Raw genomic sequence first — 24,438 nt, forward strand, 5'->3', positions numbered from 1 at the left:
CCCTCATGCTGACAGGTAGTATTTCCGTTGCTCAGCACAAGCAGGGCAACCAATCTGTGCGAACGCAAGCGATTGCAATTGTCGCGCTCGTTGCAAGCCTTGACGCTGCACAAGCTCGCGCGTTTGTTGCGCAAACGTCTGCACAATCCGATCGTGCGGTATGTGCGAGCAAAGCTGCGCGGCACAATCCACGTCTGCGTCTAGCCACGGCTCGGCTTCTTGTGCATGCATCTGTGTCTGCGTCTGCAGCACAGGGGGAAACACTGGCACACTACTGCGCGGCACTGCGTCTGGCGCAACACAGGTCAAGTGCGTAGCATCGCCACACAAAAACAAGAGTATAGTCTGTCCATTTCCCAGGAGTGGCGTGTTGCACACGACACACAAAGTATGTGCATCGCAGTACTGTGCCGCGTTCTCCGCCGCTTGAAAATGGTGTACCATTTCTTTTGCTGCGCGGTTCAGCACTGCCTTGCACCCATCCAAAAGCGAATGCTGCATGTGGATATTCTGCAACACCTTTACCAACGCAGGCCGCAGTCCATCAATCTTGAGACCCGGCCCAATCAATTGAATGATGCGTACAGGGTCAATTTCGCCGCCGACGTACTCGAGCAATCCACGGATGAATGCTGGCTGGTGCTGTGCGTACAAGAGCAGCTGGTCCCAAAGCTCTGCATCCTCCTGCTGCTTCACAAAGTCGATGGCCATACGCACATCGTGCAGACGCTCAATAATCAAGTTTAGTGCGCCGCGAGCATCGCCCGTCTTGCCAAGCAAAAAGATCATCTCTGGCACGTAATCGCGCGTTTTACAAATCTGGAACGCTTTCTCGAACGAGTATACATTGCTCATCGTGCGCAGAAATGGCAGCAGTTTTGAATAATTGTACTCTGCGTACAGCTCAATCAAGGTATTTGCATAGCTTTCCACCAAATGAGGATCGCGCGCCGCGAGTGCGTCCAAGTACAAGTAGCGGTGCCACTTGAAACGTGTGAGTTGGGCCATGACGCGTTGTGTGGGAACCGCGTGCAAGTTGTCTACAAGCAAAGGCATCACTAAGCTCGAAGTTGGCTGCAGTGTCCCGGCCAAATCTTGATCCAACTCGACCAGCGTTGCCAGCTTGTTCTGTACGTCGGTGAAGAGGTTGTGCTCGGCAATCAGCGTAAAGGCTGTAGGGTCGCGCAGCTCCAGTAGATACTCGAGCGCCTTGCCTGGCTGGTGGTCGGCAAGGTAGAGCTGGGCGAGGCATAAGAGCAGTGTCGCAGAGCGTACCGGCCGGTCATTTACCGCAGCTGCGACTGCCTGGGTTGAATAGAGGCGCGAGGGCCAGAGCTGGAGTGTCGCCAAGAGCAGTGTCTCGTTTGTATGCAGCAGGCGGGCAAGTACCATTTCGTACACGACAGGGCTGAGAATAACCTTGTCCGTGGGAATCACAGACAAAACAGCGGGCAGTTGGCCGCGCTCGAGATACAATAGAACCATATCCTCCCACGCGTTTACATTTGTGCGCAAAAGTAAAGGAAACAGCTGTGCGGCTGCGTTGTAATCGCCAAGCTCGTCGATCAAGTACAAAAGGTACTCAAGGCCAAGACTGCCTACATCGTAGCCTAGATCCTTGGCGTCTTGGGCTCCCAGCGCATCGAGTGCATCGAGCGCGGGACGGTACTTGCGCTGGCGCACAAGCCAATCAATATGGTCTCGCATGCCGCGAGGGCGTGCAAGTGTCACCTGTGAGGGGCTTGCCAAGAAAAATACGGGGCGCGTGGTATCTGATTTCTGGACTGGATCGTATACACGCTCAGTCGATGTGCATAGGTGATAGTCATTGCACTGCCATCGCTCAGCATCGCGAAACGCAATCGTCTCATTGCTCTGCTCGTCGCCGTACATATTCACCGTGCGCAGTTCGGGGTTCGCGCCAGAGAGCGGCGCCTTTCCTACGCTCTCATCATGCAGCACATGCAGCGCATCCTCACTCAGTGTATACGCCAAAATGAGGAACTGGTCGTCGTACAGGCCAAGGCCCGAAACAAGGCAGTCCATTTGGAAAATGTCGGTGATTTCGACATGGAAAGCCGCAGCGGGTGACCCTGTGATCAACGCACCGAGTCCTATGGCATGCTCGGTGGCTTTAGGCGCTTTTTCCCGAATATATGCGACCATAATATGATCGCCTTGGGCAATAAGCAGTGTGGTATCGTCGCGCCATTGCAGTGTGCACCGCGCGAGCTCCGTGCGAATACTCAAGCTTTGCTTCGGGATTTTGGTGATGATTTCGTGGGAACTTGCATCCATAATCCGCACGCCACAGTCATTCGCCCATGCAATCCAGCGGCCGTGCCATGCAATGTTCCACACCGGGCCTTCGCCGGAATGCAGTACCGTCTCCTTGTGGCCAAACCATCCTTTTTCGGAGTAGACGAGCGCTCCATTCAATCCGCCGCATGCTAATGCGCGTGTAGACTTCATTGCAAAGTTTGGCTCTAGTGCAACGGAGCGCACAGGGCGCCCGATATTAAACCGGTACTGTTCGGAGGAATGCAATGCTGCTATCGTCACGTAGCCGTCCATCCCTGCACTCGAAATAAATTTGCCGGAAGCGTCAAACACCAAACTGTGCACTGCAGCAGTGTGAAATGAAAAGCCGCGCTGGAGGACGCCTTCCTTGCTCAGCACATAGATCATCCCAGACTGCATCCCGACACCGATGTACTCCTCCGAGATGGCGAATGCGCTGATCGAGTCTTTTGCGAGAATATCCTTGATGCTCCATCCTATATTCTCATAGATAAATGTAGGCTCTTCGTCAGATACATCCGATGAGGCATCACAGTCCTCACGCATGCCGTCCCCGTCTTGTTCGTCGGTATGCAAGCTTTGCAATTCGCTAAGCGTCTCGGTATCAGATGCGGACGCGTCGCTCACACCCTCTACATCTTTCTCTGTTGCTGGATGTGCCTTGGACAATGTGGCACTGTTGCGCACATTCCGTTCGACGACCATCGAGACATCGCACGGTCGTTGCACGCCAAGCTGCAAGGCGCTCATGGCCTCCACACGGAATCGTCCAGAGCGGCGAGCCGTATTTTGCGTTCGTCAGCATGGCGACAGCGCCGCGGAGATTGTGTGCTACTAGAGCTAGTTGTGCTTTTACAGCAGCAGTTTACATCACTACATAGTTACTTGGCGTGTAACGCTTCGTGTTGTACACGCGCTTGTCGGCCTGCTTGTAAGAACTTGTGTGCGCCGTACTACCTACCTCCCAACCGGGTACACCCTTCATGACCTGTTCCTCGCGCAGGTTAGCAGCATGTTCACGACGGAAAGAATCACGATCTGCTTCCGCAAGGAGGAAAGGGGTCAGGTAAATACGGCTCCATGCGCGTTCGCGGGCCAGTTCGCTGTTATGAGCACGACGTTCATCTCCGTACCGCTTCTCGATTTGGCCTTGACCCATGCGGTAGAATCCAAATGCGGTAATCCCAATAATGCCAGCAATGAGCGTGACACCACTGGGGCCCCGTGCCGGCAAGTTCCGCTTGTATCGGATCGGCGCGTAACCTCCAGTGGGCGGTAAATCCCTGATTGTCAGAACAAATTTACACCACTGCGTACTGTTTGTATGAGACTAGAGTTAGTTCGCAAAGCAAGATACGCACCGCCTTCACTCATCCCGCAAGCCGTTTTGGAGCAACGCAAAACGTTGTCGCGATGCTTGCCACGGGCGGCGCACGTGATTCATTTTTTTACCTGCACGCGGCGCACGATCTACCTTGAGTCGAGATGGGCAACAAGAAAGGCGGCTCGCAACTCGCGCAGCTCCGTTCAGGACTGCGCGAAGCGGGAGTCTCGGGGAATAATACAAAGAAGAGCAAAAGCAATGACCAGGAACCGCGCGCCGGTCCGTATCGCATACAGCAGCGGCGCAAGCGACTTGGTGCATTGATGGACCGTCTCAATTCATTTGACGAGAAGGTGACGCGCCAAAAAAGCGATGTGCTTGGCCGGAATGTGAAGGGTGCAGTTGGTGCGCCTGGAACCGCAAAGTCGGCAGCGATCAAGCAGCGACAAGAGAAACTGCTCCCGGAACTGAACGCGCGCCACCACTCGTCCTCGTTTGTGGACCGTCGCTTTGGCGAGCACAACCCGTCCATGTCACTTGAGGACAAAATGCTCCAACGATTTACTCGTGAGAGACAGAGTCGCACAGGCCAGACGTCTTTGTTTGACTTGATTGACGAAGAGGAAAGTAGTTTGACGCATTACGGACAGCACCTGTCTGGCCTGGATGAAATGCCCGATGTGCTTCGCGACGACGATGATGAGGACGATCGAGGTACGTTTGCACAGGCACGGTCGATGATGAGCAACGCTACAAGCGAATGCCATATGGGCCCGCACGAACGAGGCCATGCTGGCAAGATATTCTACTGGAGATTGCTGAGACCGTGTTTTTGTATGATTAGATACTAACCCGACAGGTCATATTGACGCGGAAGAGACGAATGCCAAACACTTCAGTGGGTTTGATGCGGGCGAAAAGACCCGTAACAAGGCAGAAGTGATGAAGGATATCATTGCGAAATCGAAGCTTGCAAAGTATGAGCGCCAAAAAGTCAAGGATGCAGACACAGAGATGCGCATGGATTTAGACGATGAGCTTGGAGATATTCGTTCGCTTTTATTTGATCGTACTCCTTCTGAGTCAACGCCGGCAGAAGAGAAAAGCGGCGAATACGACACGTTTGTGCGCGAGCTTGCATTTGAGCGGCGCGCCAGACCACAAGATAGAACCAAGTCGGAAGAAGAACTTGCAGAGGCTCAGGCAAAACGACTTCGCGACGCTGAGAATACGCGTTTGCGCCGTATGCGAGGTGAAGAGGTATCGGATGACGAAGAAGGAGCTGCATTGGAGGATGATCTTGATGAAGAGCGTCCTGTGAAGCGACGCGCGACAGGGAACGTTGAGGCACAGTCTGTGCGGTCCACATTTGGGCTTGGTGGTGGGTTAGAGACTCGCGCTGCAATGGATGAGGATGAGGATGAAGAAGAGAGTGATAACGAAGAGGATGACAAAGAAGAAGATGACGAAGAAGAGGATGACGAAGAAGAGGATGTCGTCTTAGACGATCTAGCTGACTATGAGCAACTCGAGGAGATTGGCGAGAGCGCAGATACCCCCGAAGACGAAAACGATGTGATGCAAGAACGCCCCTTTTCCAAACCCTCTTCCGATGTTTCACTTCTCCCATACACATTTTCCATTCCCACCACGCACGACGATCTCTTGGATATACTAGAAGAGCACCAAGTTCAGCCGTCGCAGCTGAATACTGTCGTTTCACGCATCCGCACACTTTACGCGCCCAATCTCGCCGAAGAGAATCCCGGAAAGCTACAGCTTTTCCTCTCTTGCCTTGTGGACCATCTTTTATACCGTGCAGCCCAAACCGCAAAGGAAACGTTCAACGACGCAACATCCAAAGCTGCAGACGAGCTCCAAGCTTTGAACGATCTTGTATTGCACATTGCGGAACTCGCGAATAAATACCCCTTGCGTGCCGCCGAGCACTTTGTTGCGAAGCTGGCCATGATGCAGCGCAATTTGACCCGCGGCCTTAGTCATGGCCCTTTGGACGTCAATTCGCGTACTTGGCCTGGCGTTGCAGAGCTGTGCTTTTTGCGTGTTGCCGGGCTGATTTGGCCGACGAGCGATCGCTGGCACCCTGTCGCTACGCCACTCGCACTCCTAATGGGCCAGTACCTTGCACATGCACGCATTCGGTCGCTTCAAGATGTGGCTGCTGCGCTGTACCTTGGCTCGCTGGTCGTGTCTTCGCAGCGCGAGAGCAAGCGTCTTGTACCAGAGGTTATGAATGTACTGTACGCAATCACTGCAATGCTGCTGCCCAAGCAACGCGGCAAGCCGCCGCCAGCCAAGGCAATTGCAGAAGAGTTTGGCATTCCCACACCCGACGTATACGCAAGCCACACTGCAGACCTGCACCTTACCGGCGATGCCGAGCCGCACGAGAAGCTGCGCCTTGTCGAGGTGCTCAATATCAAGGAGCGGCCTACAAACCAAATGCGAGCGCAACTTTTACACATCACATTTGCACTTTCCGAGCGTTTGGCCACGCTTTACGAAAGCAGCCCTGCATTTATAGAGCTCTTCACACCGTTGACGTTTTTGGTTGAGGTTGGAGCAGCATTGCTGCATGAAATTGCACCACACATTGCTGTAATGGCCAGCGCTACGGCCAGCAAATTGCGCAAGAGCCTGGAACGTGCAGTTGTTCTTCGCCGCGCACTTCGTCTTCAAGCACACCGTGCGGTGTCCATTGCAACCTATGCACCTAAGTTTGATCAGCAAGGCTTCGATCCAAAGCACGCGACGGATCCAGATACAGAGCGTGCGCAAGGCGCCAAACTTCGCGCATTGCTCAAAAAGGAGCGCAAAGGGGCGATTCGCGAGCTTCGTAAGGACGCGCAATTTCTTGCAGACACCCGCGAAAAGAGCCGCGTGGAGGAAGACGAGTCCTACAAACGCAAGATCGACAAGATTGTCAGTGGCATGCAGGAAGAGCGCTCTGAACAGAAACAGCACGAGCGCGCCAAGGCCCTCGCAAGGAAACGCGCCGGTAAGCGCACGTAACGTGTATAGTGGTACATTAGCAAATATAATATCGGACAAAAGGGCGCACGCCAAACGGTAGCTGTAAGCATGGTGCGTACAACGCGTCGCGACTAACGGTAGGTGACAAAACTGTCCAAAGCTGCGGTGGCCGACAAGTTTATCAGTGTGACGGGCGCTTCGGCAGTGGATGCGCAAAAATACCTTCGCGGACATGCGTACCGACTCGAGCCTGCGATCGACGCATTTTTCGATGCACAGTCAGGCACGGTTCGCCTTTCGCCGCAGCAGGAGAAGGCTGTAGTGGCAGAGCTCAATGGACTGTTTGATCAGTATCGCGACGAGGACTCAGGCCCTGACACGATCACGGTGGAGGGCGCCATGACGATGCTCAGCGATTTGCACATTGATCCCGCGAGTGTCGCTGTGCTGCCGCTTTCCTACTACCTAGGCTCCCCTTCACTTGGGCATTTTACGCGCAAGCACTATATAGAAGGATGGTTGCGACTAGGAGTTGGGGCTGCGGAGCAGACCGTAACGCAAGACGAAATCTTGGCGCAACAACGACAAGTTATACCTAGGCTTATGGAAACTTTCCAGCAGGACGGCGCAGTTATCCATACACGCACCAATACCACCCCAAGCAAAAGGGGGCTTTATACCACCGTGTATGATTATACCTTTATTTTTGCACGCACAGAAGGGCAGAAAAATTTGGGTACGTCGGCGTGCAGACTAACAACAGCACTCGATGTCGCGCTGACCATGTGGGATTTGCTTATCCCGTATGCACCTGCGTATGACGAGACAGGTGCGCGCGCTGGAACAGGGGCACCATCCTATTCTGCCGCACAATACGCACTATGGAAGCAATTTTTGACGCAAGCGTCCAACGTGAGTATTATCTCAAAAGATACGTGGACTCAATTCCTCGAATTCACGCGCGAGGTTGATCCAGCATTCCAGGAGCATGATTTTGATGCGGCATGGCCATCCATCATTGACGAGTTCGTAGCCTGGGCACGCGCACATAGGTGAGCGTACACAATACGAATCCTATTGTTCTATGCTGGGTATTCGGGTGCGGCTGCGCCCTGGACCAAGATCCTGTACATGATCACTCGTCTGCATGCAAAAATAATCGGCTGTTTCATTACTCAGACTCTGGCAGCTCGCGAACGTAAAGGACATTGTTGCAGCTGTCATTAGCAAGTCGATAACACGCACCGAAGGAATACTTCTCCCAATGTTCCGTTAGACTTTCCGTCTTGGATTTCCTCCGTATTCGCCAACTACACTTGTTAGCCCACAAGTGTCTATCGCACGCACCTGGAAGTTCATGTAGTTGTCTGTGCTAACCAAAAAACCCTTGTATTCTAGGCCCCATTTGAGCCTAATAAGCACCTTTTTACCGATCTGCTGCTGTAGAAACGGTTTGGGATTCACCGGGAAGTCCTGCACAGGTTAGTATGCGTCACCGCACAACTTTACGTACAGGCATCGTCGTCTCCCTTCTCGCGTTCGCGGCGGCCGACTCAGCCAGGATTTTGCCACGTGGTGCCATGTGACTCCACAAACGCGCTAGGCACGAGATTCATTGTGACGCTGCGCCCATGGCTGATGTAGACCCTGCGGCCGGGGATGCATTTACAGGTACGGAACCTCACCTAAAAGGAGAGGTGAAAATTTTAGGGTCCCGCTTCTGGCATTCGCTCATTGTGTCTTTTGGCCATTTTGGCGGCCACTTTGTATGGTCTATTTTGAATGCGCGCACTGCGCTGTTTCTGTACCGTCTTGGTGTTTCGAAAAGCGTCTCGTCGTTTGTTATGATGGGTGGTCCTGCGAGTGGGCTAATTGTGCAGCCTTGTGTTGGCGTCATATCGGATGGTTGTACGAGCCGGTGGGGGCGGCGACGTCCGTTTCTCTTTGCGGGCATGGTGTGTTGCGTAGCGGCACTCTGCATCTTGGCGATCGCGAGTACCTATGCAAAGGAGGAAAATTCTCCGTCGCTCCTTGTTACCCTGATAGGTATTTTGGCTTTGATATTTATCGATATTACGATTAATGCAATGTCCGCTGCTCATCGTGCCATCACACTTGATGTGATCCCAGCAAATGATCAAGGTACAGTTAATGCATGGGCGACTAGATTCGGCAACTTTGGCTCGGTGTGCGGGTACCTTTTTGGAGAGATTGATCTTGCACGGCGCCTGCCATTTCTTGTCAAGAATCTTGGCCTCGATCAGCTCGGTGTGCTTTGCCTTTTTGGCGCCTTCTTTCTTATCCTGTCGCACATTTCCCTTTTTGTGTGCATAAGCGAGTCTGTCTTGATTCAGTCGCAGTTGGATGAGAGGCAGCGCAATGTAACCCTTGTCGCTTTTCTCAAGCATCTGTACAAGGTTGCCAAACGTCTTCCAGACTCCATCCGGCATCTTTTTGTGATCCAGTTTTTTAGCTGGTTCGCTTGGTTCCCAATGCTTTACTACAGCGCTCCATGGGTTGCCGAAATATACCAAGCCGCGATGGAAGCCCCGGAAAAACAGCATGGTCCATATCAAATATCTGACAAGGCACGCAACAAAGGCAGTTTCGCCATGTTCCTCTATGCGTGCACTGCGATGGCATGTTCTATTATACTACCTTGGCTTATCTCTGACAGCCGCAGACATCTGCAAAAAGATGGACTGGGCGACTATGCACCTGCATCTACAGTCTTTGCGTTACAGGATCCTCCCGACACTGCTTCCGAACCGCAAGAACTCCATCAAGATACCCCCGAACGTACGCGCCGCTTTCTACCACGACTCTTTACTATCTGTCTGCATATGCCCACCATACCGGAAATGTGGTTTGCGTCGCAGATACTGTTTTTCGCATGCTTTCTCCTATTTACGTGCCCTATCTTCAACGCACATAGCGTTGTGGGCGCATTTATGCTCATCGGTGTGCTTGGATTTAGTTGGGCGATGACGCTCTGGGCTCCCTTTGCACTACTGGGCGCCATGCTGAACGAGTCCGGCCGCGTACATATTCCCCTTTCAGGGACGACGGAAAACATTTCCATGGCGCCGCTGGACTGCAATGCCGAGCCTGTTAGTATCGAAGCTGGCGCGCATATAGTCCCTCCAGCTCGAAAAAAGGGACTCTCCATCCAGGCAGGGACGATCATGGGGCTCCATAATTGGAGCATTGTCTTTCCGCAATTGGCCGCGTCACTCCTCTCGTCACTAGGTACGTCGATCGCATGCTCTTTTTTATTGGATCATAACTGACCAGTGTTATTCCTAGTATTTTGGCTGCCTACGCGTATATGGGACAAGGCGACAGCACAGGCCTATGACAGCACAGGCCTCTTGTTTCGCCTCGTGAGTCTGAGCACTCTGCTTGCAGCCTACTGCACTTGGCTGTGGATCCAACGCTACGACGCGCATTCGGGATCCACCATGCAGCGATAGGTTGGTATTTGATAACTATGTGACATGTGTTTGGCCGGGCGGTGCACAAAGGTGCACATTCCGCAGGCGCTTGCATAACGTTCACAACATGAAATAACACCTTTTAGGTGACATGTAGATGTTGCGCCTTCCCAGACGCGGCTGAGAAACAAAATGGTCTGCATCGCGTGCTCTAATTGGTTCATAGCCTGACTAATTTGAATGGCGCAGAAATCGACACGCATTCGACAGAGACGGATAATTGTGCCCGTGGCCTTACCCGGAAGTGAATTGAAGGCCCACATCAGTCAGCTTGTGACCACCACCTTTCGTTTTAAGTGAACGACATCAGTCCGTGTGAGTACGTATCATTACTTCAGCGCACATACGTAGCGCGTGTGTGCAGTTGTAGGAAGGTTTATTGAGGAGAGGTACTAACATTGTTTGCGTGCTGCGTGTTATTTTTAACAGACACTCTTAACTGTCCGCTATGACTTCGCCTCGTGAAGATTCCGTGTACCTTGCCAAGCTTGCTGAACAGGCCGAGCGCTATGAAGAAATGGTAGAGAACATGAAGCGCGTTGCTTCCTCTAACCAGGAGCTTACCGTTGAGGAGCGCAACCTGCTCTCTGTCGCGTACAAGAACGTGATCGGGGCACGACGCGCGTCCTGGCGTATCGTCTCCTCCATTGAGCAGAAGGAGGAGTCGAAGGGCAACGAGGCCCACGTTTCTATGATTAAGGCTTATCGTGAAAAGATTGAGTCTGAGTTGGCGCAGATCTGCGAGGACATTTTGAAGGTCTTGGACACTCACCTTATCCCGTCTGCCACCTCGGGTGAGAGTAAGGTGTTCTACCACAAGATGAAGGGCGACTACCACCGCTACCTTGCTGAGTTTGCCACTGGCGACAAGCGTAAGGACTCTGCCGACAAATCGCTCGAGTCTTACAAGGCTGCCTCTGACGTCGCTGTCACTGAGCTGCCTCCTACCCATCCTATCCGTCTCGGTCTTGCCTTGAACTTTTCCGTGTTTTACTACGAGATTTTGAATTCGCCTGACCGTGCCTGCCACCTGGCTAAGCAGGCCTTTGATGATGCTATCGCTGAGTTGGATACCCTGTCGGAGGAGAGCTACAAGGACTCTACTCTGATTATGCAACTCTTGCGCGACAATCTCACTCTGGTGCGTACAGCTATTGTGTATATTTTTCTAACCTTTACAGTGGACAAGCGACATGCAGGATACGGAGAAGCCCGTCGAGGGCAGCAACAACGCCGAGGCTGCGCAGGCTGCTCAGACCGGCGCACCTGGTGCCGAGAACAAAGGCGAGGAGGCCGCCTAGGTGCTTTTTAGTACCTTACCCAGCTCAGCTCGTTTAGCTGTTTGAAATAGGATTCCATATCTACGTTTTCCCCCCTGTTTGACTGTGCGATGTGATCGTGCGAGCGCGAATGCGCGCCGAATTTAGCAACGCTGCCGCTTGTTTTGGGGCATGTCTCGGCAGGCTATTTTTAAAAGTTACACGCCTTCATTTGGGAATTATGCGCGAATTTTGCATGACGCGCGACAGCGCACGCACGGTCGAGTGACACGCAAAATACTCCAACGGCGGGCTCCTAGGTGGATTGACGAATAACGAATAACTCCATCGTCGCAGTCCATTATGCGTGGGCTTACGCAATATATCTCTGAGCTGCGGGCGTGTGGTGCGCGAGATATTGAAGAGAGGAGAGTGCATAAAGAATTGTCGCACATCCGGACCAAGTTTCGCGTAGCTCCTAAATTGGATGGCTACCAGCGCAAGAAATATGTGGCCAAGATCGTATATACATATTTGCAAGGGTATAAAGTTGACATGGGATACATGGAGACTATCACGCTAATTGCGAGTACAAAATACTCGGAGAAACAGATGGTAAGCAAAATTTGCACGACAATTAACATTACAGGGCTACCTTGCGCTTACGCTGTTGATGAATGAATACCCCGATATTGTGCGCCTGGCAACAGTTTCCATCAAAAAGGATCTTGCGGACATGAGTGAAGTAAATACATGCCTTGCGTTGCATGTGGTGGCCAATATTGCGAGTGAAGAGATGGTCGAGGCACTCTCTGAGCATGTGTTGGTACTGCTTGTATCACGCACTTCTCCCGTCTGTGTACAGAAAAAGGCGGCATTAGCACTGCTCCGGCTGCATCAAAAAGGGCCACTGCCAGTCAATGTTGCCGAATGGAGTGCGCGCTTGAGCGATTTGATACGAGTGACGCATTTAGGAGTGGCGCAGTGTGTCACTACGCTGCTCATTGAGCTAGTCAAGAATACTCCAGACGCATATATGGATTGCTACTATGCTGCTGTGGACCAAATGTACAGCATTGTGATTGAGGATGATTACAAGGAGATTTATTTGTACCACGACATCCCAGTGCCATGGCTGCAAGTGAACTTGCTCCGACTCTTGCAGTTGTACGAACCGACACGCGAGAAATCAGCTATATCTAAGTTGTACAAAGTACTGGACGCAATTTTCGCATTGGCACAAAGAAACAGCGCGCTTGTCCCGCAGAGAAGCGCAGCCTATGCCGTGCTTTTTGAAGCAATCCGCCTTGCAATGCACTTGAATCCTGCATCTACCACCACGGCGCGATCAACAGCGCTTCTCGGGAAGCTCATTCATTCGCGTGAAACGAATGTGCGGTACTTGAGTTTGAAGACGCTGACCGACTTGGCGCGCTGCACCGAGAATCTCACGCCGTTGCAAATGTATCGCGACTCTATTTTTGCGGCGCTTTCGGACCGTGATATAAGTGTGCGACGCCGAGCACTCGATCTGCTGTATACTATGACAGATGCGCACTTAGCACAAGATATGGTGCTGGATTTGTTTGAATGTTTGCCCGCGGCGGAGCCGGCGATGCGCGAAGAAATTGCACTGAAAATTTCTTTGTTGGCAGAGCGGTTTGCTGTAGAGAAGAACTGGTACATTGATACAATGCTCTACTTGTTCAACTCTTTTGGCGACAACGTTGGCGAGCTGGTTTGGTATAATTTCTTGACCTATGTAATGGCACAGCCTACCATCCAACACCACACTATTGAGAAAGTGTTTGAATATTTGGTGCAGGATTCGTGCCATGAGCTGCTGGTAAAGGTAGGCAGTTATTTGGTGGGTGAACTAAGCAACTTGATTGTCGATGAAGATGGCGCATCTCCCCACGAGCAACTCGATGTTTTGCACGCCCGCGCTGAGTTGTGCTCTCCTTCCACGCGCTCCTTTTTGTTAGCGACCTACTTGAAACTGGTCAACTTGTACCCTTTGCTTTCAGACCGTGTGTTGGAGCTCATGCGTCCATGCCAATACGTTTCGAACACGGAACTAAAGCAGCGCGCTTGCGAATACGTGGCACTGTTGGAGAAAAAGGACAGCACATTTTTGGACTCTGCATGCAGGCAAATGACCGTATTGGCATATGGATTGATGCCAGGACCAGATCCGGTGCAGCGTTATGATGTGGACGAGTTGTGTGACACATCCAAGGATTCGCCTGAGAAAGATTTGCCCGATATGAGTGACATTAGCATCCGACGCTCGCTTCCGGACATGAAAGCCACGTTTCGGGATCATGGCAATCTTACACCGTCGCGTCCCTTCTCTGCTGTGATCGAACATCGAAATACACTTCATCTTTTTTCCTCGCCGCCCAAGCCCGAGGACCAGTCTGTTTCAACGCCTGCAAGGACCTCGTCGCCTGCGTTCGACACTGTCACCAAACCTGTACATGTTCCCAACACGCCCAACACAGGTGTACTGTACCGACGCAACAATATAAGCGTCTCGTTTTCGCGTGTCCACTCCCTCGTTGTGCTGCACTTTGAGATGCTAGCAGTCGTGGACGGCACGGTTCATACAGTGACGTTGCAAGGACCCAACGATCAAGACACCACGCCCGGTGCAACGGTTCACGCCCCTTTTCCAGTGCGCTTGAGCCGGGGAAAACCAGCGCAAGTGACCATCCAAATGGGGCCCGAAATGTGTGCAAACACGCTTCTCATCTCCATGACGATAGACAGCGAGTTGCACTCTTTGCGCATCCCGCTTCCTGTGATGATCATGCAAGAAGTGAAACCGGTAACGCTGAATACGCCAGAATTTTTCCAGCGTTGGAAAGCGATTGGGTCCAACGCAGGATTGGAAGTGCAAAGCGTTTTTCCCATTCCGCGGTACATGGACCGCACATCACAGGCACACTTTATGGAATTGCTCAAGCATCTGGGTTTTGGAATTTTGCACAGTGTAGACCCATGGCCGGAAAATATCGTCGCAGCAGGCGTGTATTCAACACAGGCAGATGGCCCAGTCGGCTGTCTGCTGCGCTTGGAGCCGAATGCTGAACTCAAGCTTGCACGCTTGACGGTCCGTACCACCACTGCGCGCATCTCCCAGACACTCTCGTGTGTGATAAAGACACAGCTCTCAGAAACATAACCATGTATTATACATTCATCACCCTATAGAGTTAACCATTGTATGGGCTAATGCTCATCGTTTCTAGACTTTGTGCCACAAACTCCGGCGTAATGCTTGGGTCGGATGAAGAAGGAAATGCGGCCAGGCGCGACGCACTGCATCTTGGCACAAATGCACTGAGCTTGGCACGGCGTGCATGCGCGATATCGGCAATGGGTCCATCACACTCGTCCGAATCGTCGCCCACATCCGCGCGTTGCAACTCTTCCACGTCCTCATCCGCATCCTGCTCTTCATCGTCTTCTTCGCCGTCGGGTGCAACCTCAGACCATTCGCGGTAGACCGGCTCAGTGTAAGCGTTCGATCTGGGAAGGCGGTACGGGTCGAAAGGGAAGAAAACGTCCATACTTTTGGCAGCGATCGGTGCGGGTGTATCGCTCGCACCGGCAATTAGATGAAGCCGTTTTGAATGAGCGACGGGTGTCGACTCTCGCGTGGAAGAATTCACGCCATTTTGCTCATGGAGCGGCGTATTAGGCGCACATGTCGAGGCTTCCTTTGCGCTGCGACGAACGTTTGTGTCCAAAATAGAGTAGCAGTACAAGAATCCCGTATACTGGGCCACGTATGCAAATTGATGCACCACGTTTACATTGCAATAGCGCAATGGATTCAAAGGAGACGTAATTGCACGCTGCACCACAGCCAGGCCGAGCGACCAGCCGGATATAGGCACATTCGCACCAGAGTGGTTCGACGAGACCGAGGCAAATGAGACACCAGTGCCGCCCAAGGAAGGCAAAAGCTGCGGCGACAGCTCGAATGAATACGCCGCAGGATAGGTAGCCGCAAGCGAATGCGCACTATCCTCGTCGCTATGCGGGACGAGAGAAGAGTCATGTGCCAAAGTGCCCCCATCACGCAAATCGCGCCAGCGGAAACAGAAGATGTAAAACACAGCTTGAGCAACCGCGTAAAAGATGGTGTGGTCCCTCGCGCCCGGTGGAGGTGCGTTTGCACCTAAACTAGTAAAAGACTCGAGGCATGCATCCATATAGGTACACAAATTCAACACCACCATACGCGTGGTAGATCCATCGACAAACTTGGCACGCGCCACATAGCTCGCAACGTAACCAGCAGCCCCAGCACGCAAGATCGATGCAGACGCAACATTTGCTGCATTCGCATTTCCTGCGCCGGGCATCACATACAGACTCTTGCTAAGGAGCGTGCCGAGAAACATGTCGGTAAATTCGGGATCCAGCGAGGAGTACCAAAATAGAATAAACTGGACATGGCGCGACTTGAAAGTCGTCAATATAGAGCGCGCAAATATCCCCAGGAGCGTCTGAAACAATTGGTAGCACCGCACATCTGCCGTGCTGGAACGTTGCTTGTGTCCTACCCAGTGGCTCAGAAAGTCAAAGACGGTTTTCATAATAGCGTCCAGTTTACCAGAAAGCACTGCAATTTCGCTCCAAGCTGGCTCCTCCTTGATCGCGACAGTATTCAAGGAGTCAGAGGCGTCGTAGCCATCTTCATCGGAAAGATTTTCGAGCATGTCGAGGTCGGAACCTGACCCATCTTTCGGATCTTCGCCTGGCGACGTAGCCAAAGACTGCTCTTCCTCCCCATTAATTTCGTGCACATCTCTGTCCAATACATCTGCAAGGTTGACTGTATCCGTAGGCTCCAGTCCTTTTTCTTCTAGCTCGTCCAACTCCACTTGAATCCCTACATCGACTTGTAAAGCATGGTCGATCACCGCGGACCAAATAGGTTCAGTAAGCGCCTCGCAGTACTCTGTCACACGCAAAAGGTTACGAATGTAAAGCACCTGGGTCAATGTACGATCCCGCTTATGCGGAAAATTTTGGATGAGGGTTGGCTGCAGCGTAGAAGGAAGAGTAGGAATAAGCCGTAGTAAATGTGACAGAAGTGTGTGCAAGCGGTCATACACTTGACGATGTGTAATGTGTGTCGCTGCTTGATCGAAGTAACGCTCGCCAAGTTGTTTGTACCACTCCGAGTCTGCTAGGTTAGTCAACTTGATGCACACGTACGTAGGCCAAAACTCCGGAAGAGGAGCGTGACGACTTTGGTGATCCACTCGCTGCGAGCGCTTACAACCGACAATATAAGCCGCATCCATACATCTGCAACATCCTGGGGCATGGCCAGCCACGGGAGCTCAATCACCGCATCCACCAAAGACGCACATGACCTGTCTAATGACGGCGCAACATGCGATAGCGCCAATAGCCATGATTGGAGCTGCAATGCAGAAGAAGGTTGTGAGCATGTATTAGCGCCGCGTTGAAACTGGGCTACCAATTCGTCGTAGGGGCCAAGGTCGCTCTAGTATTAGCTTGTGTAATCTTTCGCTCGACAAACCTTGGCTTTTTGCGCCATTGCATTCTTTACAAACACGACATACATTCCTTGTCGCGTTACAGTGTGTAATGAGCTGGAATTTGACGCGTCGGCATTCGAGGTTGGCGCTCTGCGCCGTGGCGAAGGCGGCATCCCGGAAGACGAATGTCAGTGCGCCAAAAATTGCACATGCCAAAAAACCCGCCTGTGGAGTCCACGTGATGCACCCTTCCCTCGCTTGAGGGATAAGCGCACTTGCATCATGGTGTCAAAGTAATGGACTATTGAAATTTATCCAATGTTATCTAGCACAGTAACTTGCTCGGTCAAGTGCTGCTACAAATGCACTTTGTGCTACAGCGATGCTGCATAACTCAGAGCACAGCACGAAATTTAAAGATCGCCATCGTCCTCATCGGGAAGAGGAGCGGCGGCAGCCGTCTCGAGCTCCTTGTTGTATTGCTCCATGAGACTGTGGTCAATCTGGACTTCTGGAGGAGCGAGAGCCGGAGCAGCGGCAAATTCAAGTGCGGGATTGCCAACCAACTTCCTGGCGAGCCACAGGAAAGGCTTCTCGAAGTTGTAGTTCGACTTGGCGGAAATCTCAAAGTACTGCAAGTTCTTCTTACGGTGGAACGTCACGGCTCCCGTCTTGACTTTCCGTTCCTATCAAGTCAGCATTCGCCATGTATGCACACGCACCTTCACATCGACCTTGTTACCACAGAGAACAATGGGAATGTTCTCACAAACACGTTCGAGGTCGCGGTGCCAGTTAGGAACGTTTTTGTATGTAATACGCGAGGTAACATCAAACATAATGATGCCACACTGGCCCTGGATGTAGTAGCCATCACGCAGGCCACCAAACTTTTCCTGGCCTGCAGTGTCCCACACGTTGAAAACGATAGGGCCAAAGTTGGTGTGAAACTGGAGAGGATGGACTTCAACACCGAGGGTCGCTGTGGACGTTAGCAACTGCGCACGCACCACAAGCGCTCGTACGTACCAATGTACTTCTTCTCAAACTCGCCGGTAAGGTGACGCTAAAAAATGGCATGTACATGCGCGCATAGGCCGCGCAAAATACACAAATGGTCAGTACCCAACGTCATGACGTCGCCTTTGTGGCAACGTACCTTCACAAAAGTGGTCTTTCCCGTACCACCATCACCAACTGCACTGTGTCAGAACCTGCATCAACACGTAGTACATACCAAGTACCAGCTTGAAATTAGGGATGTTTTGAGCGTCTGTCATAATGAAACCAAAGCACGTAGACGATGTGAGTGCAGCGTGACGAAAAAACACTTGCTTCTTTGCCTTTCCGTGGTATGCTGCACGTGATCTCGGTGCCTCGAATTTTTTGCGCCGCATTGCCCAAGCGCGGAAGCATCTGCTCGGCATGGCGAAGGAATGGCAACGGGAGGGGGCGGTAGAGGGTGTGCTTTCGGGACTTGCAAAAATCTCGGCTACGATGAACCTTGCCATTCCCCCTGTATGGATGGGTGATGCCGGAGCTTCCATGATGGACCAATTGGACACGCTCGTCATGCGGTACGTTACGAAGAAGCAGACATTCTGACGCTAGCTACATTCCCCAGCTTGAGGGTGTTCTCATTACGCATTCAGATGCACACTTTAAAAGCGCACTGGGTGAAATTTACGGTGATTCTGCGTTTGCAGAGGCACCTGTCGCATTCCGAGCGCTGGTTTGGCGCCCGGAAATCGGTATGATGCTAGAAGGAGTAATCACATTATCCTCGCCAAGCCACGTATCTTTACTCCTTCACGACACGTTTAATGCAGCAATTTCTGCCGAGCATTTGCCCGTCGGAGAGTGGGAGTTTGCTTACTATGAAGAGGGCGCTGTCCAGCGCAGTGACCCGAATGACCGCAGCCTTGGACTCTGGCGCCATAAAAAGACGGGCTCGCCACTGGGCGGAAACGAGCATAAGCTTCTGTTTACGGTAATCAGCATGACCGTGGCGAACCGAATGCTTTCTCTACATGGCAGTCTACTTAAAGACCCATTCAGCGTTGCACCTCCACGGCCTGGCTCGCTTTCCTTTGACCAAGCGCTCGCTGAAGCCGAGCATGTAGAGGAGCCCGAGGAGGCAGTGGAAGTAACACATGAGGAGAGCATGTTTCTGGCAGAGCCCGCACCGCGTAAAGTGCGCTGGGATGATTCTGACGCGACTAGCGAAGAAGAGGACAAAGCAGCAGCAGACCGGAGCGAAGAGGTCGAAATAGAGGATGATGCCGAGGATAGCGATGAGGATCAAGACAGCTACGACGAACCGGTCGTCGATACAGACGAGATGTCGAGCGACGAAGAGACGCTCCCTGTAATAAACGAAACTGGCACCACGACTGAGGAGACGTTACAGATGCAGGATGACATTAATGTCACAAAGGCAGAGAAGAAGAGAAAGAAAGACAGGAAGGAAAAGAAGGGAAAAAAAGAAAAGCGCGACAAGAAGGAGGAAAAGTCCCACAAAGAAAAGAACAAGCCTGGCGCATCACGCAGCTCGAAACGTTCTGCAAAAGAGGAGTATGAAAAGCCCAAGAAAAAGAAACGCACAAATGCGTAGGCTATTCAAAATGTATATTGTACTATAGCAGTCACGCTGTCGACGTTTACCAATTGGCGAAAATTTGCCATTTCAGCTCCACACGCACAGACCTTAGGACGCGGCATGGCAACGGCATCTTACCGTTACGCTCTCCGAGAGACCAAGCATGAATACAAGATATGCGAATGCACTTTATTATTGCGCGCAGTATACTGCTACCTTATAGGTTCTCAATAAACTCCTTCAGCTTCGGTTCAGGAAGAAGCCCTACAAACGTGGAGGCATGTTTCCCATCTTTAATGGCTACAACGGTAGGCATTGCACGGACCTGAGTGTAAGTAAAGAGCAAAAGTAAAGATACGAACCTGGAACATTTGTGCCACTTCCATATTTTTGTCCACATCCACAGTGACCAAGTCGATGTTACGGCCGCCAACCAGCTCAGGCGAAGAAGCAAGGCGAAGAAGGATCGGACTCAGTTGCTTACAGGGTCCACACCACTCTGCAAAGAAGTCGACCAACAGCGGCACGCCCTCTGCACCTTGCTGCTGCTTTTCCTGTAAAATTTCGCCAAGGCGTTCGCCAGAAATGTCTTCCTCAACCTTGCGAGCAATAGGAGACTGTGAGAGGAACCGCACAGACTGGTGAGCGGGGCTCATACGCGCTATACGGAACGCTTGCATTTGCACAGAGCGTGGAAGCATCATGGTACGGATTGTCTAGTCGAGTCGGTGGAGCCGACACCCACTGGATTGGGATTTAAGTTTTAGAGCTGCCTGCAGTGTTGGACTTTTCAGCCGCCGTGCACGGTTGGAATTGCGCGGTGATCGGTGTCCCTTTCAGCTCATTTTATACACGGTCGTTTCTACTATTTCCACGAAATTCACACAGCGGTGACAAAGAAACAAAACCGCATTTACCGCGGCGCAATGGACGTCACATTTCGGACGCTATGGTAAGTATCCCCAGCGGACCGAACCCGAGTGCATTTCCCGAACCTTTTGCCCTTTTGGCATTTGTTTGGGTGCAGAAGTGTGCAAAATGTGCGAAGCATAACTCGAACAGCTAGCAATGCATAGTCGCACATATTATACTCATTGCTCTGTTGCTCCACGCTTGGCATGCCTCCACACCTTACATGGCCAACGTGCGTTTTATACCAACGCGGGACTTGCCCAGCGTATCGCAAGTGCACGTAGACGATGTGCAGCGGGGAATTGAAGAGATAAAACGCGCCTACGATATTGGTTCAGGCAGGGAAACTTGGATATGGGAGCCGTTGCGAGGAGAGGAATTTAGATCAAATGGGCAGCACGACAGCGCGCCAGAAGACGCGTTCGAGGAGCGCTATGTCCAGACGTGGCTGAATGCCGTGCTACGCAAGGCATGCAAAGAGCATGAATTTGCACCATTTACTGACGAATGTGCCGCGTTGCTTGTTTTGATGGCGGGTCAGTCTGCTGCTGGCGTACGAGAAACTGTATACCGTTTTTTCTTGGGCGATCGTATGCCAACTGACAAGCACGAAGCGAGTGCTCATGTGTATATTCGCGATATACCTCTTACAGACGACGCTTTGGGTGGTCGAACGTGGGGGGCCGCTCCGTACATGGCGAGGCGCCTTATGCTTCAGTACGCAAAAAAACATCGACCGCGACGCATTTTAGAGCTTGGTGCGGGCACTGGCCTTGTTGGGTTAGCGCTTGGCGTATGGATGCGCACACAAGGATGCCCTGCAGAGATCTTTCTCACGGACTATCACGCGGTCGTTCTGGAAAATTTACACTATAATGTTACTCGTAATGGTTTGGACAGCGACGATGTCGGTGCACATGTCGCAACCTTGGACTGGCAGCATGTATACGAGGCGTACACGGGAGAGTTGGCAAGCATGACTACGGCACAAACACTTCCTGCAGCCAACCAGGAACGGTCCGCTGCATATCCACCTTTGACAGATGACCATCCATTCGATGTCATCCTCGCAGCAGACTGCATTTACGATCCAGCACACCCAGCGTGGATTCATGCAGTAGCATGCAAGTACCTCGCACCCAAAAAGCCAGGGAATGCGGAGCCGGAGCTGCATATTCTTGTTCCTGTACGATCCACACACCTACAGGAATTGGACGCTGTGTACAACGCGTTTACACACCCTTCCAGCCCCTTTCATGTTGTGTGCGAAGAGCAGATCCGGGGCACGGATGATTTTGGACCTATCACGATGCACCGCAGCGCATTTCATGAGCAGCAAGGGCACACAGTAGAGTATAAGTACCTGGTCATTCAACGATCATAGCTATTTGCCGTTCGCCCAGGCACGTTCTTATCAACCCACGTAGCGCGGACAGTGCCCATCTGCTTAGCTTGCGTCGCAAGACGCTCTCGTGTTGTTTTTGAAACTGGATCTGTGAGCTCGTCATTATGGAATGTAAGTGTGATGGAGCGTGTCTCAGGTATCTTGCTATCCAGTGCGTTGTATCGTGCGGCACCATTCGTCGGCGCAATCAGTCGCAGTGGACGGACATGGACTTCCCGTGTCACATCCGTGCCATCGCGGGATATTGCTGGTGGTGTCAATTGTGACCAACTCTTGGCATTCACATCCACAGTGAGTGTATTGCTACCGTTAGACAATTCAAATACGTACTTTCGTAGCGTTTGCAGAATATCGTCAATCACCGACGCAGGGAAGAGAATAGCGTCGCCCACTGCTATGGGGGGCGGCGTTTCACGCAATAACGGAGTTTGTTCCGTAGGCTACAGTAAGATTCGTCCCACAGCGTACCTCGGCTTGTTCCGGCGCACGGTTCGTGCGGTGCGCGCCCAAACAGCATCCAAACCATGCTTTAATCGCCTCCATTTCGCGGTGGGTGGGCAAGGCTTACGTGATAAATTGGGCCGTGCAGGCTCGCTACGCTACTATGTGTTGGTGATGCCTTGCTCTGCACACGCCTCACGTAATCGCTTCTCGACGACATGGGTGCCTTTCAGTTGGTTTCCAAGCGTGAGCCACCCGGGACGTATATTGTGCTGTCTTCCGAAAAGCTCAATTTTACGGCCGCCAGGGCAAATGCGCTCTATCATGGAATAGAGCTCGTCAGGCTTTCTTGACGTATCCCGGACTTGCGTTACAATCACGTCATTACCGATACCCCTATTCAGCCATTGTGGAATTGGGAGGCACATGCCTGGCGGTGGTGCATCCATGGGCGGCATGCCTGGCATTTTCAGGCCCACGAAGCAATGTTCTTTTGTGTGATTGAGCCAATGGCCAGTACGCCCAGTACGAATAAGCCGTTGCACTTGGTTAATTTTTATCCACACCAGCTCGTCGATGCGCATATACCCCATTTTTCGCAATAAGGAGCGCCCAAATTCCATCGCGCGTCCTGTCACCCAAAGAAACAAGAGCCCTTCTTCTTGCAAGGAAGGGATGTGTATATTGTACATATCTTCATCAGAAAGCGTTCCATATGGAAGCGACATGTGGATATCCCAAGGTGGATCCACTACAACAATGTCAAACTTGCCAAACTTGGACATGTCAAAGTGCCTTAGGTCACATTGAATCCACTGTGCGGGCAGCGTCTGGGTCTCGCTTGCATATTGCGTCGATTCGCACCACTCTTTTGTTTGTATCCATCTGTCCAGCTTTGCCCTTTTTAGCATATGTGTGGGTGCATAGAACGACGCGTTTTTTTCACACGCAGAGTTCCGATTATAATGGTGCGGGCTCGTGCACACCAACGAAAATGACTTGTGCGGCGGTGTCGTGTCGACCTCGAAATGGAGAAACTACCGTGAGCTGCGATGCAGTCACCAACCTTGCAAGTGTTTTTTCTGTGGCACACGTTTAAGTACCCACAATGGCCCAGGGCGGGGTTTGTGTGCGGCATCATTTGCGCGCGGAAATGAATCTTTTCGTGTAAGTACCAAGATGCATACATACTTTATTGCACTCATAGGGCGTACTCTCAGCTTTTTCGGCTAAGAATGCATGGATACACGCATCGCGTGTCAGCCATGAACAGTGTGCCTGAAAGCTATTGTCTTGGCTTTGCATCTCTCGTTAGCAAGCAGGAACTCAACAGAAAAGAACAAGAAAAAAAAAACTTACTATTTGTGCTAATATTCTCTGCTTGCCAGTAGGTCGCTGCAGATATTTCTCTGCAATAGCGGCGGCGCACGTCGATGGCGCGCGACGCTGATCCATGTGTCAAGGTAGAGGCTGGTAAAAGTTAGAATGTGGAGTTGGCTCGGTTACTTTGCTTCTCCATTTCCTAGCGGAAAGCATGGCGGCGTTTCCGCGCGACGATGTGCCGGCGCTAAATCGGCGATGCACAGAAGCTACACGCGCATTTTTGTCGAGGGACTATGCGTACAGCCTCTGTGCAATTCAACAAGGCATCATGGACGTGGAAGCCGATATGAAACTGACCGGCGTTGCGGTGGATCCACATTTGCTCGAACGTTTGCTCGTTTTGCGGCACACAGTAATCGCGACTGTATATACAAACTCCGTTTTGCATGCGCGGACCTTGCAAGCTCTAAAAAAAAATGATGACGGCGCCACAATAACCCAGACCAATGCACAGGCCCAACCTGCGGAGCAAATGCGTGCACTCTTGCAGCTGGACGCAAGTGCGTTGTACGTTTCTCTCTGGTACACGATGTTGCTCCTTTATTCCTTCCCGGACTGTTCGTTGCCGGATCCTCAACCCACAAACATGGAGCCTTCTGAGGAAACGATGCCATTCATTCTTCGCGTGCCAGAAGTCGCTTTGACTTCAGCGATTTTGACCGCACTTCGGCTTGACATGTATGCACGCACTGGCCCTGCGTATACCCGTGTCGAACATGACACCGCGCGACTTTCGCTGAATGCGCGACAGACGTGTGAGTGGTACTTCGCGGCGTTGTTTGCATCGCAAGGCCAGGTCCC

At 52.0% G+C, this 24,438-nt stretch overlaps 12 protein-coding genes across 12 annotated transcripts; 6 read left to right on the forward strand and 6 right to left on the reverse strand.

Moving 5' to 3' along the window:
- Window positions 1–3: 3 nt before the first annotated feature.
- On the reverse strand, window positions 4–3,051 carry VPS41 (Vacuolar protein sorting-associated protein 41; the record flags this gene model as incomplete). The annotated part of the gene is made up of 1 exon (XM_056205860.1): window positions 4–3,051. One exon carries the CDS (start codon window positions 3,049–3,051, stop codon window positions 4–6), a length of 3,048 nt encoding a protein of 1,015 aa, XP_056061835.1.
- A 115-nt stretch (window positions 3,052–3,166) lies between these two features.
- Window positions 3,167–3,675, reverse strand: MVES1_001007 (uncharacterized protein; the record flags this gene model as incomplete). The annotated part of the gene is made up of 3 exons (XM_056205861.1): window positions 3,167–3,226; window positions 3,263–3,584; window positions 3,659–3,675. The coding sequence occupies 3 exons, from the start codon at window positions 3,673–3,675 to the stop codon at window positions 3,167–3,169; spliced, it is 399 nt and encodes a 132-aa protein (XP_056061836.1).
- A 111-nt stretch (window positions 3,676–3,786) lies between these two features.
- Window positions 3,787–7,675, forward strand: NOP14 (nucleolar complex protein 14; the record flags this gene model as incomplete). Its single annotated transcript, XM_056205862.1, has 4 exons — window positions 3,787–4,339; window positions 4,485–6,644; window positions 6,780–7,355; window positions 7,383–7,675. 4 exons carry the CDS (start codon window positions 3,787–3,789, stop codon window positions 7,673–7,675), a joined length of 3,582 nt encoding a protein of 1,193 aa, XP_056061837.1.
- A 575-nt stretch (window positions 7,676–8,250) lies between these two features.
- Window positions 8,251–10,092, forward strand: MVES1_001009 (uncharacterized protein; the record flags this gene model as incomplete). Its single annotated transcript, XM_056205863.1, has 2 exons — window positions 8,251–9,868; window positions 9,926–10,092. 2 exons carry the CDS (start codon window positions 8,251–8,253, stop codon window positions 10,090–10,092), a joined length of 1,785 nt encoding a protein of 594 aa, XP_056061838.1.
- Window positions 10,093–10,561: 469 nt separating this feature from the next.
- Window positions 10,562–11,414, forward strand: MVES1_001010 (uncharacterized protein; the record flags this gene model as incomplete). Its single annotated transcript, XM_056205864.1, has 2 exons — window positions 10,562–11,254; window positions 11,295–11,414. 2 exons carry the CDS (start codon window positions 10,562–10,564, stop codon window positions 11,412–11,414), a joined length of 813 nt encoding a protein of 270 aa, XP_056061839.1.
- Window positions 11,415–11,735: 321 nt separating this feature from the next.
- MVES1_001011 (uncharacterized protein) lies at window positions 11,736–14,559 on the forward strand (the record flags this gene model as incomplete). Its single annotated transcript, XM_056205865.1, has 2 exons — window positions 11,736–11,804; window positions 12,022–14,559. The coding sequence occupies 2 exons, from the start codon at window positions 11,736–11,738 to the stop codon at window positions 14,557–14,559; spliced, it is 2,607 nt and encodes an 868-aa protein (XP_056061840.1).
- A 31-nt stretch (window positions 14,560–14,590) lies between these two features.
- RRN3 (DNA independent RNA polymerase I transcription factor) lies at window positions 14,591–16,956 on the reverse strand (the record flags this gene model as incomplete). The annotated part of the gene is made up of 3 exons (XM_056205866.1): window positions 14,591–16,575; window positions 16,608–16,902; window positions 16,939–16,956. 3 exons carry the CDS (start codon window positions 16,954–16,956, stop codon window positions 14,591–14,593), a joined length of 2,298 nt encoding a protein of 765 aa, XP_056061841.1.
- A 354-nt stretch (window positions 16,957–17,310) lies between these two features.
- GSP1 (GTP-binding nuclear protein gsp1/Ran) lies at window positions 17,311–18,177 on the reverse strand (the record flags this gene model as incomplete). The annotated part of the gene is made up of 5 exons (XM_056205867.1): window positions 17,311–17,583; window positions 17,620–17,879; window positions 17,927–17,963; window positions 18,057–18,094; window positions 18,135–18,177. The coding sequence occupies 5 exons, from the start codon at window positions 18,175–18,177 to the stop codon at window positions 17,311–17,313; spliced, it is 651 nt and encodes a 216-aa protein (XP_056061842.1).
- Window positions 18,178–18,322: 145 nt separating this feature from the next.
- MVES1_001014 (uncharacterized protein) lies at window positions 18,323–19,511 on the forward strand (the record flags this gene model as incomplete). The annotated part of the gene is made up of 2 exons (XM_056205868.1): window positions 18,323–18,474; window positions 18,509–19,511. The coding sequence occupies 2 exons, from the start codon at window positions 18,323–18,325 to the stop codon at window positions 19,509–19,511; spliced, it is 1,155 nt and encodes a 384-aa protein (XP_056061843.1).
- Window positions 19,512–19,713: 202 nt separating this feature from the next.
- MVES1_001015 (uncharacterized protein) lies at window positions 19,714–20,200 on the reverse strand (the record flags this gene model as incomplete). Its single annotated transcript, XM_056205869.1, has 2 exons — window positions 19,714–19,821; window positions 19,859–20,200. 2 exons carry the CDS (start codon window positions 20,198–20,200, stop codon window positions 19,714–19,716), a joined length of 450 nt encoding a protein of 149 aa, XP_056061844.1.
- Window positions 20,201–20,631: 431 nt separating this feature from the next.
- Window positions 20,632–21,792, forward strand: MVES1_001016 (uncharacterized protein; the record flags this gene model as incomplete). Its single annotated transcript, XM_056205870.1, has 1 exon — window positions 20,632–21,792. One exon carries the CDS (start codon window positions 20,632–20,634, stop codon window positions 21,790–21,792), a length of 1,161 nt encoding a protein of 386 aa, XP_056061845.1.
- Window positions 21,793–22,415: 623 nt separating this feature from the next.
- IME4 (mRNA (2'-O-methyladenosine-N(6)-)-methyltransferase) lies at window positions 22,416–23,039 on the reverse strand (the record flags this gene model as incomplete). Its single annotated transcript, XM_056205871.1, has 1 exon — window positions 22,416–23,039. The coding sequence occupies one exon, from the start codon at window positions 23,037–23,039 to the stop codon at window positions 22,416–22,418; it is 624 nt and encodes a 207-aa protein (XP_056061846.1).
- Window positions 23,040–24,438: the final 1,399 nt, after the last annotated feature.

Source organism: Malassezia vespertilionis, chromosome 2 (genome assembly GCF_029542925.1).
Source record: "Malassezia vespertilionis chromosome 2, complete sequence".
NCBI lineage: Eukaryota > Fungi > Basidiomycota > Malasseziomycetes > Malasseziales > Malasseziaceae > Malassezia > Malassezia vespertilionis.